Source organism: Apostichopus japonicus, chromosome 8 (genome assembly GCF_037975245.1).
Source record: "Apostichopus japonicus isolate 1M-3 chromosome 8, ASM3797524v1, whole genome shotgun sequence".
In the NCBI taxonomy this organism is placed as follows: domain Eukaryota; kingdom Metazoa; phylum Echinodermata; class Holothuroidea; order Aspidochirotida; family Stichopodidae; genus Apostichopus; species Apostichopus japonicus.
In genome coordinates this window covers 6650989-6668415 of record NC_092568.1, presented here as the reverse complement: position 1 = coordinate 6668415, position 17427 = coordinate 6650989, and the positions used below count along the sequence as shown (strand labels likewise).

Here is a 17427-nt window from a genome sequence, read left to right as displayed (position 1 = left end):
TAATGAACATCTCACAGTCCCAGATTGTCACAGTCTAATGAACATCTCATAGACTCAGATTGTCACAGTCTAATGAACATCTCATAGACTCAGATTGTCACAGTCTAATGAACATCTCAGTCTCAGATTGTCACAGTCTAATGAACATCTCACAGACTCAGATTGTCACAGTCTAAAGAACATCTCATAGACTCAGATTGTCACTGTCTAATGAACACTTCAGACTCAGATTGTCACAGTATAATGAACATCTCACAGACTCAGATTCTCACAGTCTAATGAGCATCTCACAGACTCAGATTGTCACAGTCTAATGAGCATCTCACAAACTCAGATTGTCAAAGTCTAATGAACATCTCACAGACTCAGATTGTCACAGTCTAATGAACATCTCAGACTCAGATTGTCACAGTCTAATGAACATCTCATAGACTCAGATTGTCACAGTCTAATGAACATCTCACAGACTCAGATTGTCACAGTCTAATAAGTATCTCATAGACTCAGGTTGTCACAGTCTAATGAACACTTCACAGACTCAGATTGTCACAGTCTAATGAACATCTCACAGACTCAGATTCTCACAGTCTAATGAGCACCTCATAGACTCAGATTTTCACAGTCTAATGAACATCTCACATACTCAGATTGTCAAAGTCTAATGAACATCTCACAGACTCAGATTGTCACAGTCTAATGAACATCTCATAGACTCAGATTGTCACAGTCTAATGAGCATCTCATAGACTCAGATTTTCACAGTCTAATGAACATCTCACATACTCAGATTGTCAAAGTCTAATGAACATCTCACAGACTCAGATTGTCACAGTCTAATGAACATCTCATAGACTCAGATTGTCACAGTCTAATGAACATCTCATAGACTCAGATTGTCACAATCTAATGAACATCTCACATACTCAGATTGTCAAAGTCTAATGAACATCTCACAGAATCAGATTGTCAGTCTAATGAACATCACAGACTCAGATTGTCACAGTCTAATGAACATCTCATAGACTCAGATTGTCAGTCTAATGAACATCTCACAGTCTCAGATTGTCACAGTCTAATGAACATCTCACAGACTCAGATTGTCACAGTCTAAAGAACATCTCATAGACTCAGATTGTCACAGTCTAATGAACACTTCACAGACTCAGATTGTCACAGTCTCATGAACATCTCACAGACTCAGATTCTCACAGTCTAATGAGCATCTCATAGACTCAGATTGTCACAGTCTAATGAACATCTCACAGACTCAGATTGTCACAGTCTAAAGAACATCTCATAGACTCAGATTGTCACAGTCTAATGAACACTTCACAGACTCAGATTGTCACAGTCTAATGAACATCTCACAGACTCAGATTTTCACAGTCTAATGAGCATCTCATAGACTCAGATTGTCACAGTCTAATGAACATCTCACATACTCAGATTGTCAAAGTCTAATGAACATCTCACAGACTCAGATTGTCACAGTCTAATGAACATCTCATAGACTCAGGTTGCCAAAGTCTAATGAACATCTCACAGACTCAGGTTGCCAAAGTCTAATGAACATCTCACTCTCATATTTTCAAAATCTAATGAATATCTCACTCTCATATTTTCAAAATCTAATGATCATGTCAAAGTCTCATATCATCAGTCTAATGACCATGGCAAACTGACATTGTCACAGTCCAATAAACATGTCACACTATAATTGCATCAGTCTAATGGACATGTCACAATCTCATATTCTGTCTTTTTTATGTATAAAGCTGACATTGACAAATATTTAGCCTCATTCTATTAAACCAAAGCTTCTGATTTTGAAGTGGTAAAAAGATGAAATGAAATTCAGCCGCACTTTACTTGTAATATTCTATATACTACCTATTTATATATTCGATGACTATCTATAATATATGTACCAACCTTTACCTGATTTACCCAATAACCACATATCAAGATTCTCCACAGTTATATGAGAAATCTATCCACAATCTATCCACCAGAAATGTTATCCTTTTGTTCTTTCCCTTCTATCTGTTTGCTAGTTACCTTCCACTTGTAGTAACTATTCAGCATTTCTTCCTCTCTATCTATTCAGCATCCATTCCACTTGTACCTATCAGCACCTGTAACTTTCAGCATCCATCTATTCCCTTTGGAACTATCAGAACCTTCATTTGTAAGTTTATAATTTTTCTTGCAATTGTTGCTATACAATTGCTGCAATCCATACTGGTGTGCCATTGCTCTCACTGCTATTTGTTTCTTTGCTATCAATACTGATACATGTAATATACAGAGTATGAATAAAAGCTACAGTATGCATCTAATAATGTAAAGGAGATTTGCTCACCTATAGTCTTGAGCACTGGGTAACCTGAGTGGTTGGCTGGCTTCTTCATCTTTGAGAATTGTATCTAACATTCTTTCTAGCGTGCTGCAGATTGAAGGAAGATGAAGATATGACACAACTTGTCTTGTCCATCACTGAATCCAAATAAAAACTGAAACAGTTCATGCTCTATGCACACAGCTTCAACTGTGCTATCACTTCAAGCCTACAACTACAGACATTTTTCTTTAATACTTCCTTGTCATTAGCATATTTTACATGCAAATACAGGACATGACCCAATAATTAGTAGAGCTAACATCTGTCACCGGGGTTTTATTTCAAATCACATCAGATGAAATTTCCAAAATTTTCTAGGCAAATGATTTTATCAAGGGTTGTTGATATATCAGTGAAATTTAGCAAGGCACCCAGATAGATCCCTTTAATCAGGTTTGAATTGTAAGATGTTTGTGAAGAAAATCAGTGCTGCTAACTTCTTGTTCAACTTGCTAATTGCATCAATGGGGAGTACTGCAGGGGGTCTATGTTGAACTCAAGTCAGGAGATTTTAGCCAGTCAGGATGACTGTATGTATCAGACGAGGCCTCTGTTTATGGAATTGGGACAATTCTTGCTGACTCTTTCTCTTTTGATAAATGTAAATATCACTTGTTGTTCTTCAAAATATATCCAATGTTTGTAATCTTACAATGAATCTCACATTTCATTAGGCTCCCACCAAATCAGTGCAGGGATAGTCACCCCAACCAATAAATAATTTAGTGAAAAGCATACAATGTGTAATTTGTAATTTTGGGTTAAAATCATAAAATAGTCAAAGTACAAAACTTCTGGGTACAATAAACAATTGTGTAATATTCTCTTATGTATGCTGTACCAGATATATTTTGCTTCATGTTGTTTGCACTGCACCTCAATACCTTCGCAATATGGTATTTCATGTATCTTGCATTGCACCGCAGTACCACCAAAGCATGGTATTTCGTGTATCTTCCATTGCACGGCATACCACCTGAACATCGTATTTCATGTATCTTGCATTGCAACACAGTACCACCACAAAGTGGTTTTTCATGTAATTTGCATTGCAACACAGTACCACCACATGGTATTTCATGTATCTTGCATTGCACCGGATACCACCAAAACATGGTATTTCATGTAGCTTGCATTGCAACACAGTACCACCACAACATGGTATTTCATGCGTTGCATTGCAACATAACACCATCACAACATGGTATTTCATGTATCTTGCACTGCACCATAATACCACCACAACCTGGTATTTAAAGAATCTTGCATTGAAACACAATACCAACACAACATGGTATTTCGTGTATGTTGCCTTTCAGCAAACTATAACTATGACAACACACTTGCGTGTTTATTGTGAGTATACTTCAACACAATATAATCACAACATAATTTTCATGTGTGTACTGTTGCACTGCAACACAGTGCCAACACAACATGGTACTTAGTGTAACATTTGTGATGTTTGCATAGCAGCATCTCATAACAGGTTGGTAGTTTACTAAAGCCAGTGCAAGAAGTTTCACACATTAGGTACTACCAGCATAGTGGAAGTACATTTACCTTCTGTACAATAAAGTTGATAAGGATTCCATCCAGTTAGTTTTCTCTTCTGAGCTCTTTGCAAAGAAAACAATAGGCTGAGGCTGTGGACCTCTCACTGTGATCTCAAAAGCATGATGCAAATCTGAAATTAAACCAATGCAGAATAAATCAATGTGATTTCAAAAGTGCATTTTAACTACCCATATTAGTTAGATAACAAAAACAAATTTGCATTCAAACATTTAATTTTGAAATGCAGCAGAAGTGGGATAGTTTTTTAGTTACAAACTTGGTTTTGTCATCTCACCTTTGACTCAATTACATCGTAAGTCAGAGAGGCACTACATCCCAAGTCCAGGTATGCAACCACTAACTTTGAAGTCCATCTGCCTTATTGTTTACTTCATAAAACTTTTTTTTTGTAAACTTACATTCACAAATGCACAATTCACAGAACTTCCATTGCTGGTAGTAACTTCATTCAGTGGTCCCACTATTACTACTGGCAGTCATATAACAATAGTCATTCAGCTGGTAGTAACTTCATTCAGTGGTCCCTCTATTACTACTGGCAGTCATATAGCAATAGTCATTCAGCTGGTAGTAACTTCATTCAGTGGTCCCACTATTACTACTGGCAGACATATAACAATAGTCATTCAGCTGGAAGTTACTTCATTCAGTGGTCTCACTATTACTACTGGCAGTCATATAACAATAGTCATTCAGCTGGTAGTAACTTCATTCAGTGGTCCCACTATTACTACTGGCAGTCATATATAACAAAAGTCATTCAGCTGGTAGTAACTTCATTCAGTGGTCCCTCTATTACTACTGGCAGTCATATAGCAATAGTCATTCAGCTGGTAGTAACTTCATTCAGTGGTCCCACTATTACTACTGGCAGACATATAACAATAGTCATTCAGCTGGAAGTTACTTCATTCAGTGGTCTCACTATTACTACTGGCAGTCATATAACAATAGTCATTCAGCTGGTAGTAACTTCATTCAGTGGTCCCACTATTACTACTGGCAGTCATAACAATAGTCATTCAGCTGGGAGTAACTTCATTCAGTGGTTCCACTTTTACTACTGGCAGTTATATAACAATAGTCATTCAGCTGGTAGTAACTTCATTCAGTGCTCCCACTAAATACTGGCAGTCATATCACAATAGTCATTCAGCTGGTAGTAACTTCTTTCAGTAGTCCCACTATTACTACTGGAAGTAATGTAACTGTAGTCATTCAGGTGGTAGTAACTTCATTCAGTGCTCTCACTAAATACTGGCAGTCATATAGCAATAGTCATTCAGCTGGTAGTAGCTTCTTTCAGTAGTCCCACTATTACTTCTGGCAGTCATATAACAATAGTCATTCAGCTGGTAGTAACTTCTTTCAGTGGTGCCACTATTACTACTGGAAGTAATGTAACTGTAGTTATACAGCTGGTACTTACTGCCATTCAGTTGGTGAGGTTATTTCCTTGATATTAAGTAGTTATATAACACTGACATTAGCTCACATTCAACACAAAAACCTAAACATTTTAGCACCCAGTAGGCTGTCATGGCCAGATTCTCCCGCTGTACAAATGCATACATTTATCCAGTAATTGCTACCTACCACATACAGTTATGAAAATTCATGTGATTTTTGCTTACAGTCAATGCTTCAGTTTTGTTATAGTTTTGCAATCTACATATATCACAATCACAATATTTGGACAAAACTCATAACACATTGTGCATGAGAAGAATTTCCAATGCCTCAGTTGATCCTATCTTTGTATAGGTGTTATAAATGCATCACATTGTACCATATGTCTAAAAGTACCAAGTTTTCTGCGGCATTACCCTGGACCGCCTAGATAGCTGGTGCCTTCGGCACATGCCTTCTTGGTATTGTCAATTGTTTACTTCATCAACCACATATCAGGGCCTTCTTAACATACTAAGGAGAGAGCCGTGGCCCCAGTCCCCTATTGGGCCCACCCATTCAGCTCATTTGGTGCCCCCACGTCACGTGAATACTTATCAAAATATGATTACCTCCAATTACTTCTGTAAAACATCAACTATATAGTTAAGTCCTATGCTTTCCCTACAAAGTGATTTTACTGAATATAATTTTTCAAATTTTTTTCTTATTTCTAACATATGAGATCTCCCAAAAAAGAATGCCACTTCCGGCTATCTGGGAGCCATTGTTGGAAAACATTTTCCTGCTACGCTACACGCCAACCAACGGTGGCGCTTCGCTTAGATAGCAATCGCAATCGCAATTGGTCTATATGAGCAACTTCTGCCCCCACTTTCGAAAAACCCTGGATCTGCTTGTATAACAATAGTGATTAGCTGGTAATAAGTACCACTCTGAGGTCCTACTATTTCTAACAGGCTCATTTTAGACGACTTACCTTCTATATTTTCTTTGTCATCCAGGGATATCCTTCTGAGATAGTACTTTTCTTTCAACCTGTATTCTGGAGATGACCCTGTTACAGATCTTCTGGTGTTCAGTTTGCAGCATACCAGCATAGCATCAAACAGGAAGATGTGTCTCTCCGTAGTTGCCTATGTTAAGTAAACTTTTATATTATGTAACCTTATATTGTAATTATGCCTCCCTTTATAACTTAGACATTATACAGGAACATAACTTTACCTGGTCACTGAACACAGTTCTCCTTTCCATACATCACTGAGCTTTTATTTGGAGTTTCAGGCCAAACATGGAACTAGGTTACCACTTTGGCACAGGCTACCCACAGGAAGAGACTGCATTCAATGATGACAACCTCAATCAAATCAATAAGTACATTATTACCATTATGACTGTGATAGTTCACACCTCAATGGAATCATCCATACCTGAGCAGCTTACATGAGCAGCATCTTTCCCAGATGGACTAGCAGGACACACCTTCAACAATGGGGCAAGTCTCTCTCAAGCATGACAAAACCAGCATTGTGACAACCCACTACCAATTGGGACAGCTATCAAGCAGGACACAGTTCCACCATAAGGACAACCCACTATATTGTCACACATCAATGCAACATTGGGACAACTCAGCAGGTTATACATTAAACAATAGGGCACGCCACATTCAAGCAGGAAATAGAACCAGCATTGGGAGAAATCACTCCCACTGAGCACACACCTCCATCATTGGGACATTCCAGTAGTAAATAGAACCTGCATTAGGAGAAATCACCCCAACTGAGCACACTCCTCCATCATTGGGACATTCAAGCAGGAAATAGAACCAGCATTGGGAGAAATCACTCCCACTGAGCACACACCTCCATCATTGGGACATTCCAGCAGTAAATAGAACCTGCATTAGGAGAAATCACTCCCACTGAGCACACACCTCCATCATTGGGACATTCAAGCAGTAAACAGAACCAGCATTGGGACAAATCACTCCCACTGAGCACACACCTCCATCATTCATTGGGACATACAAGCAGGAAATAGAACCAGCATTGGGACAAATCACTCCCACTGAGCACACACCTCCATCATTCATTGGGACATACAAGCAGGAAATAGAACCAGCATTGGCAGAAATCACTCCCACTGAGCACACACCTCCATCATTCATTGGATTGGGACATTCAAGCAGTAAATAGAACCAGCATTGGGAGAAATCACTCCCACTGAGCACACACCTCCATCATTCATTGGTACATTCAAGCAGGAAATAGAACCAGCATTGGGAGAAATCACTCCCACTGAGCACACACCTCCATCATTCATTGTGACATACAAGCAGGAAATAGAACCAGCATTTGGAGAAATCACTCCCACTGAGCACACACCTCCACCATTCATTGGGACATACAATCAGGAAATAGAACCATCATAGGGAGAAATCACTCCCACTGAGCACACACCTCCATCATTCATTGGGACATACAAGCAGGAAATAGAACCAGCATTGGCAGAAATCACTCCCACTGAGCACACACCTCCATCATTCATTGGGACATACAAGCAGGAAATAGAACCAGCATTGGCAGAAATCACTCCCACTGAGCACACACCTCCACCATTCATTGGGACATTCAAGCAGGAAATAGAACCAGCATTGGGAGAAATCACTCCCACTGAGCACACACCTCCATCATTCATTGGGACATACAAGCAGGAAATAGAACCAGCATTGGCAGAAATCACTCCCACTGAGCACACACCTCCATCATTCATTGGGACATAAAAGCAGGAAATAGAACCAGCATTGGCAGAAATCACTCCCACTGAGCACACACCTCCACCATTCATTGGGACATACAAGCAGGAAATAGAACCAGCATTGGCAGAAATCACTCCCACTGAGCACACACCTCCACCATTCATTGGGACATACAATCAGGAAATAGAACCAGCATTGGGAGAAATCACTCCCACTGAGCACACACCTCCACCATTCATTGGGACATTCAAGCAGGAAATAGAACCAGCATTGGGAGAAATCACTCCCACTGAGCACACACCTCCATCATTCATTGGGACATACAATCAGGAAATAGAACCAGCATTGGGAGAAATCACTCCCACTGAGCACATACCTCCACCATTCATTGGGACATTCAAGCAGGAAATAGAACCAGCATTGGGAGAAATCACTCCCACTGAGCACACACCTCCATCATTCATTGGGACATACAAGCAGGAAATAGAACCAGCATTGGCAGAAATCACTCCCACTGAGCACACACCTCCACCATTCATTGGGACATTCAAGCAGGAAATAGAACCAGCATTGGGAGAAATCACTCCCACTGAGCACACACCTCCATCATTCATTGGGACATACAATCAGGAAATAGAACCAGCATTGGGAGAAATCACTCCCACTGAGCACATACCTCCACCATTCATTGGGACATTCAAGCAGGAAATAGAACCAGCATTGGGAGAAATCACTCCCACTGAGCACACACCTCCACCATTCATTGGGACATACAAGCAGGAAATAGAACCAGCATTGGCAGAAATCACTCCCACTGAGCACACATCTCCATTCTTGGGACAACCCAATTTCAAATAAGGCACAAATCACTCTAAAGCAGCACAAGAGCTTCAAGAAAGGGTCAATCTAATCCCAAGTAGCAAACCGATTCAGCACTGGCAAACTTCAGTTTCAAACAGGGCCGAATAATATCAAAACATCAAGTTTGGCTAGTCTGTTCATTTGGCTATATTAACACTTTTGACATCAATTTCAAAACAATGCTATCATCAGCCTCTTTTAAGTTGTTTATAGCACTATCTACATTATTTTCATACTTCAGTATCCTTTTTATAGTTGAAAAACAATTACGTAATGTTAAGACTGCAAAAATATCTGTTTCCTTTCAGTTTTACTTTACTGGGCATATTCATTCAAAGGAAAACTCTGCTTTGCATCAACTAATGACTGATTTCAGTAATGCAACAGGTATCATACTTTGCTATTAATCCCACACAAAATACAAACAATAAGACACACTTTCTCTTTGGAGAATATTTTTGTTGTGACTTTCAAAGCCATGTGATATGAGTTAGGGCTAAATTTCACTGACCTTTCTGGTTGTGTATATTTTGCCGAGGTTTCCCTCCATGATAAACTCATTGCATACTTGGCTTATATCCTTTCCTTCCCAGCCCTCTATGTTGCTCTGAATTTCATTCATCTTGCCGATACAAGACTGGCGAGACCTCCGATTAAACCTGAGCGATGTATCCCTGGAGTAAATAAAGACAAATTCTTTCCAGATGAGGAAATTATTTATTTAAAGTCACATCTTTATTGGAGATAATAATATTCAATACTTCAAGAAATAATTTGAAACAATCCGAGCATTATTTAATAATGTAGAAATAACAAACTTGAAGCGTTAGTGTATGCAACTATTTGTGTTACTTAACTTATGTGTCATGGTACAATTGTCAAAGATTTGGGAGATAAGTATCCACTACTCCATTGTACTTGACATTACAACAAAATGACCAAATGTGAGAAAAAAGACTACCTCATGTATATATATGCTTCTTTATCCTACAGTGTAAAGAGTGTAAAGTGCTCCCCGTGAGGAGAAAAGAAACTCTATCATGGATGAACTTCAAACCATAGTTATATATTTACCAGGTACATGTTTCATTATCCCATATACCTATTTAATGCTAAGAGTTTGCTTAGGGGCAGGAGACATTGAAGAAAACACTTGAAATAGAACATTGCAAAGAAGGTGTTCTACTCACCCTGGTCTTCTCTTTGGTAGCACACCATTACACACTCTTTCCAAGTCAGCTTCAACCGTCTTCAGGGCTGTGGAAGCCTAACAAACAGATAGCAACAATAACAGTGAATAAGAGAAAGGTCCCTAATACAACCAGCCACAGACTACCCATACTGGTTTGCTTGACAGGATTAAACATATATCAACAGCAAGATGACACCCTTATACAACCAGCCACAGACGACCCATACTGGTTTGCTTGACACGATTAAACATATATCAACAGCCAGATGACACCCTAATACAACCAGCCACAGACTACCCATACTGGTTTGCTTGACAGGATTAAACATATATCAACAGCAAGATGACACCCTTATACAACCAGCCACAGACGACCCATACTGGTTTGCTTGACAGGATTAAACATATATCAACAGCAAGATGACACCCTTATACAACCAGCCACAGACGACCCATACTGGTTTGCTTGACACGATTAAACATATATCAACAGCCAGATGACACCCTAATACAACCAGCCACAGACTACCCATACTGGTTGAACCCTTCCCTCCCCCCTCATCACAGCTACAGCATTGATGCAGGTTTACAAGATAATGTCACAGATAGTTGGCTTGAAGAAACAGAGATATACTATCACTAGTTATAGTATTATACAAATCATAGTCATAACCTTCCAAACAATGAGATTTGCCTCAACTCTCCCTTGACTCACTTCATCCTCCACAACCCCATTGCAGGAAAATCCTTACCTGTCGTATACTTTCTTGTTCTTCCTTATTTGGTGCAGCTTTAAGGAGAGCCTACGGTAAAGATGCAAAACAATAAAACTATTTAATCCAAAAAATATTATGTTAAAGTTTATAAACTTCATGACATATTCATCATGTTGAGCAATAGGCAAATATCTTTGTTAGGATTGTGAGCATTTCAGATTACTAACTTGCAATTTCAAACAATTTATCGGAACTGGTGTTGCCACAAGAGTACATGCACCTACAAACATATACTCTATTGTATCAATGGTTGCTATATTATTGAGCACACGAATGATTCCATATTTTCATGTTATGGAATTTTTTGACAGTTTGACTGTAAAAGCTGGCAACTTCTTACCACTTACTGTAATTTCCATGCTAACAACCAAGCAGTTTCAAGTTCAGTTTGCATTAGTTTCACTCTTCCCATGTGCCTTTCCAGGAGAAGTGTTATTACAGGTTCTGTCTATTTTCCAAGTTATCTTTTCTGGGCTCCCAATGTAGGCAGTAAAGTATCGCATGAAACATATATGCACTTTTAGTTACAGGTTAATTAATACTTGAGCACCAAAAGGTGCAGTAGCTCACATCAGATTTATCATTTGGACATATGTGTCTCAATGAAAGAACCTATTTGGCACCTAAGCATTGGTGCCAGTAGTTTTTTAATTCGCCCAGATACTACCAGAAACAACTGAGTGTTCAGCTGGACAGTGCATTCCTAGAAGTATTACTGTGTAGTGTGTTCCCTAACTTCGTGTGACCCGTTTTCGTGCAGTACGCACATACAGCGTTACGCTCCATTAATATTCATGGTATGGGAACCAAAAACAATGATCACAGGGCATCTACCTACTAAGTATGACATTGTATCAACATGTGGTTGTTGAAATATCATGTTTACAAGCTGTTTTAGACAATTTCCCATAAAGCCCCTCCCATCACGAACATTAATGAGGTAAAAACTTGTTGCAAAGATGATGTGTATGTAGTTACATCACCATACCAAGAATAAACTAACTTGGACATACAGTTGCATAGATATTGACATTTTAAGAATTTTATGGTAGTCCTTGAACAATCATTAAAATTCATGAGATAGGAACCAAAGGCAATAGGGCACATCTACTCATCGTCTACCTATACCAAGTGTGACATTGATTCAACTTGTGTTTGTTGAAATATTTACAAGCTGTTTTTGACAATTTCCCATAAAGCCCCGTCCACTCGTGAATATTAATGAAGCATTATTGTTGAAAAGAAAAGTAAGTTACATCACCATACCCAGTACGGACTGAATGGGACATACAGTGGAATAACAAGTCAATAACAACAAACTTGAAATCTTGGACTCCATAACCTAACACACAGTAATGTATGTGAGCTAAGAAAAATGGGTACACTTGAGAGGTCCAGGGAGAAACACAGAAAAGGGACCAAAGAAGATGTGCTATATGATACTAAAAGTTCAGATTCTTGCTGCTATAGTAATCACATACTATTGTTTGCTACTAACAGCGTCCTTTTGAGGGACAGAGTAAGGTTGCACAGCGAACCGGTTTTGTTACTAAAACGTTTTGGAAACCAGTTTTAACCAGTTCTGTACATTACTTAAAGACTGAAAAACCACACCAGTCAAAAAAGTTGCCTACCTAAAATGATAACTGTTTAGTTTCATTTTATGGAGTTGTAACATTTTCACTGTTTTGCATTTTAAGTCTACTACAATAACAACAGATTTATTTATGTTGGATGTAATGTTCGATGTGACATGTTTGATGTGTCATGCTATCAGCACTTCACTAATACAATTGATATATTTCAAAGCCCTCAGATTCCTATGTCAAGTACAAGAATATCAGAAACAGAACATTTGTCAAAACACAAATTACAATCACAGTGGTATTTGCAATGCTCACATGCAATCAAACTTTCATGTAGATTGCAATGCAGCCTTATGTCCAATGATATAAATCTGCATGTTTTTGAATGTTGCTATGTTAACCTGTGAGTCAATTAGAAAAGTAATGAAGGTGTAACACAGAAATGAATTAGAACTTAATGCTTACAATGACAATGCAATGCAATGTTCTTTGAGGCTCACCTTGAGAGATTCAAAGTAATGTACGCAGTGATATATTGGTTCCAGTAGCAGCCTTGGCATCACATAAGTTACAGCATCAAGGAAATTGTCATTAGATTGCTGCAAGATGAAATGAAACAGTAAGAACATCATACATATATACAAACAAACATCTCCTTCTCCTCTCTGTGTCCAAGGTAAGCTATGTCCTGGAACTACAATATGGCAGCACAAGGAAACTTGAGGAGTGACTTAAAGCATGAAAAACATCTCTTCTGCATTCAAATACTAAAATTAATGTACCACAGGGCCATATTTAACTACGACCAGTTGTGACTATAAATCAAGACACATGACCTACATGAGTAGGACTAGAAGCATTTTAGCAAAGATAACCATATTGCTGTTTGAGACTAGAAGCATTACAGCAATGATAACCATAATGCTGTTTGAGACTAGAAGCATTACAGCAATGATAACCATATTGCTGCTTGAAACTAGAAGCATTACAGCAATGATAACCATATTGCTGTTTGAGACTAGAAACCAATTGCTGTTTGAGACTAGAAGCATTACAACAATGATAACCATATTGCTGCTTGAGACTAGAAGCATTACAGCAATGATAACAATATTCAATACTCATTTTCATCGCTGTAATGGTTCTAGTCTCAAACAGCAATATGGTTATCAATGCTGTAATGCTTCTAGTCTCAAACAGCAATATGTTTATCATCGCTGTAATGGTTCTAGTCTCAAACAGCATTATGGCTATCATTGCTGTATTGCTTCTTGCTAATAATTACTTCCAAAGCTATCTCATTCTAGAGTAGGTTGATGATACTATATCTACTAATTGCAGCTGCAGGTCTGCAGTTAAATATTTCTTGTTCATACAACTACTCAGTGCAACCCTGTTACAAGAAGTTTGTAATGGTATGTTAATACCTTGAAATAATCCACAACATCTGGCCTGGTAAGCAGTCGTCCAAGGTTTGCTCTCCAATCCTGCTTAAGTACATGTGATGCATATGTTACGTAGACCTCTAGTTCATCAGCCTAGTAAAAGATAAACAAAATATGAAGGAAACACCAAATAATATGCTGCATTAATGTTATCTCTTCAACTGATTGTAGTCTATTCTAACTCCCACCCTTTGCTGGGCAATTTCATTAACTACCACTCTTTCTTGGCCCTTTTCCCATAACAAAACATAACCCTATCCTGAATTCCTTAACCTGTGACTACACCACACTTGTCTTGGCCCTTTGCACTATGGCCAATTTGCTTTAACAATAGAATATGATAGTTACAGAAGTCCATGATTTGATGCATCACACTTTTCTCCTACATCATATGCTTTGTACAACTTCCCAAACACAACTAAGTAGGCTGAACATTCGCTTATGCTTACTTTAAGTTCACAAATAATAGTACAACTGACATGCCCCTACAGCCTGTAGCAAAAGAATAAATCAATGGCATTTGCAAAATATTTTATTGTAAACTGTCACAGGACAGATGCCCGTTTTCACTTGGGAAAGCCTACTTAGTGTGAATACATAGAAATCCCCTGCTGTACCTACAGACAAAACAGCTAGTTGTACTTCAGGAATAAACATGAGGGCCACCAGATACTATCATTGTTTATAGAGGGCACTATAGTATACTGGAAATAAACATGTCACAGGTCACTGTTTATAGAGGGCTCTATGGTATACTGGAAATAAACATGTCACAGGTCAATGTTTATAGAGGGCACTATAGTATACTGGAAATAAACATGTCACAAGTCAATGTTTATAGAGGGCACTATAGTATACTGGAAATAAACATGTCACAGGTCAATGTTTATAGAGGGCACTATAGTATACTGGAAATAAACATGTCACAGGTCACTGTTTATAGAGGGCACTATAGTATACTGGAAATAAACATGTCACAGGTCAATGTTTATAGAGGGCACTATAGTATACTGGAAATAAACATGTCACAGGTCAATGTTTATAGAGGGAACTATAGTATACTGGAAATAAACATGTCACAGGTCAATGTTTATAGAGGGCACTATAGTATACTGGAAATAAACATGTCACAGGTCAATGTTTATAGAGGGCACTATAGTATACTGGAAATAAACATGTCACAGGTCAATGTTTATAGAGGGCACTATAGTATACTGGAAATAAACATGTCACAGGTCAATGTTTATAGAGGGCACTATAGTATACTGCAAATAAACATGTCACAGGTCAATGTTTATAGAGGGCTCTATAGTATACTGGAAATAAACATGTCACAGGTCAATGTTTATAGAGGGCACTATAGTATACTGGAAATAAACATGTCACAGGTCAATGTTTATAGAGGGCACTATAGTATACTGGAAATAAACATGTCACAGGTCAATGTTTATAGAGGGCACTATAGTATACTGGAAATAAACATGTCACAGGTCAATGTTTATAGAGGGCACTATAGTATACTGGAAATCAGAGCCGTATATAGAGAGAGTTTGGCCAACCATGTAACCGATTTGGATTGGTCGAGAGGGAAAACGCCCACACAGGGTGGTAAAATAGGTCCACTTGAAAACTTTATAGCAGACGACACGCATACTCACAGTGTATAGACTATCGTTTGTGTAAACGAAAAAAGTACGAAATTATGAAAGAAATGGTGCTGGGGATGCTGCAATCGGTCAGAACATGGATATTGTTGTTTGATTATCCGACTGACCATAAAAGAAGAGGAATTTTTTGGAAGTAGAAAGAACAAGATGGAGATCTAATGAAAAAAAGTCTGTGTAGCCTAGGCCCATACTAGCCATAGGCCCTAGTGTAATACGAGTAATGTACAAGCAATGCGAGAATTTTACGTTCAGACTGGTTTCTGTAATTACATGCATGGCTATTCTCTCTCGTTTTATGATCCACAAATTCGATTTCATTATGCCAGCTCTCCTAATCATAGGCATGGCAGTTTCAGTCGCACATATAGTTATCCTAATTCCTAGTTATTGTATGCCTAGGCTATGCCTAGCCTAAAAAAGTGTCACTTTTAGTTTAATGTAAAAGGGTGGGCTAGCTTCTAGGCATCCCGTAAAGCCCTAATCCTTAGTTAAGCCCGAAGCATAAGTTAAGCCTGGGCTTAGTTAGACCTGGACCATTCCTTCTATTACTACAACTGTTATAGCACATTACATAATATGGCACAGTATAAGGCCCAATTAAACTAGGTCTAAGGAAAACAAAGTAGCCTAGGCCTAAACTAGTTAGGCTAGGTCTATACTCATTGGCAACTTGTGGGCTGTGTACACATACAGGCCTAATTATATAGACCCTTTTTAGTATGCCATAAACAAGTGCCCAAATGGTTAAATGATCTTGGTTTGTGTTAATTGTCAGCATTGGCCTAGCCTTTTTAGGCTAACATGAATTCAGCCTAATTTTTCCTTCTTCAAAAGTATAGCCTAGGCCTTGGTTTAATTTGGATGCAGTCAACTATCATTTATCAAAGTTGCATCAGTACCTCCTTATTCCCTTAATTGACACCCACATTGATGATTGAAGTTAAAAAAAATCTTTTTAAATTATCTTTAGACAGTAAATTTTAACTCCCTGAATTTCAGGACTTTTTTTACAAATCAAAGGTGACATGTGCTCTGAAGAAAAACTTCTAACATAAAAAGCCACAGTTAGCAGACTGTGATAATGACAAACCTGGTGATTGACTACTAGACTGAAATCCAGTTCCTGCAACCACAGCAATAAAGTCTTTGTTTTAATCAATGCACTTGTGTGTTTGAAACTTTCAAATGGACACTCAATGGCAGTTGGTTAAGATATAAGGTTTTACCTTCATCATGGAGAGTTGAAGGGAATCTGCCTAATCATCTGAATAATGGACTCAAGGATAGCAACAAATCATGATTGGATAATGATTTTGAGCAAGTAAATATCTGGCAATTTGAAAGTTTGTATTATTTTTTTACATATTATTTAAGCTGTTTAGCTCACACACAAGCAAATGATCAAGTGACAACAACCGATGCAGTATATTTAAAGGTATTGAAGACTTGCCCTAAACCGCATGCCGCGCTCTGAAAAAGTTTACTTTTGTCGCTACAAAATGCAGACAGTAATGAAACCTGATACCTTGTTATCTTTTATCTAGACCTGAGATGTCCACGCTGCTATGTGCACTGTGTTGTGGGTATTGACTGTGATGTTTGTATTGACTGTACACTAATGTCTATTTACAGATGGTAGCAAGCTGTATGTGTATTTTCTGGGATCAATGGTGGTGTCTAACACTTCTATTACACCGCATTCGAAACTAGGTCAGATAACCGGCATGAGACGTTTCTTTGTGCGGGA

The 17427-nt window shown here is 38.3% G+C and overlaps 1 protein-coding gene across 1 annotated transcript in view; it reads right to left on the bottom strand.

The window, feature by feature from the left end:
* The window catches only part of LOC139970568 (son of sevenless homolog 2-like), a 73937-nt gene that overhangs the window by 36984 nt on the left and 19526 nt on the right, over positions 1 to 17427 (bottom strand). The window contains exons 8-15 of the mRNA XM_071976369.1: positions 13996 to 14106; positions 13069 to 13167; positions 10959 to 11009; positions 10205 to 10281; positions 9526 to 9688; positions 6369 to 6525; positions 3965 to 4088; positions 2363 to 2446 (exon numbers count right to left, since the gene is read on the bottom strand). Coding sequence (XP_071832470.1) covers positions 2363 to 2446; positions 3965 to 4088; positions 6369 to 6525; positions 9526 to 9688; positions 10205 to 10281; positions 10959 to 11009; positions 13069 to 13167; positions 13996 to 14106 — 866 coding nt within the window. The remainder of the gene's footprint in view (positions 1 to 2362; positions 2447 to 3964; positions 4089 to 6368; positions 6526 to 9525; positions 9689 to 10204; positions 10282 to 10958; positions 11010 to 13068; positions 13168 to 13995; positions 14107 to 17427) is intronic.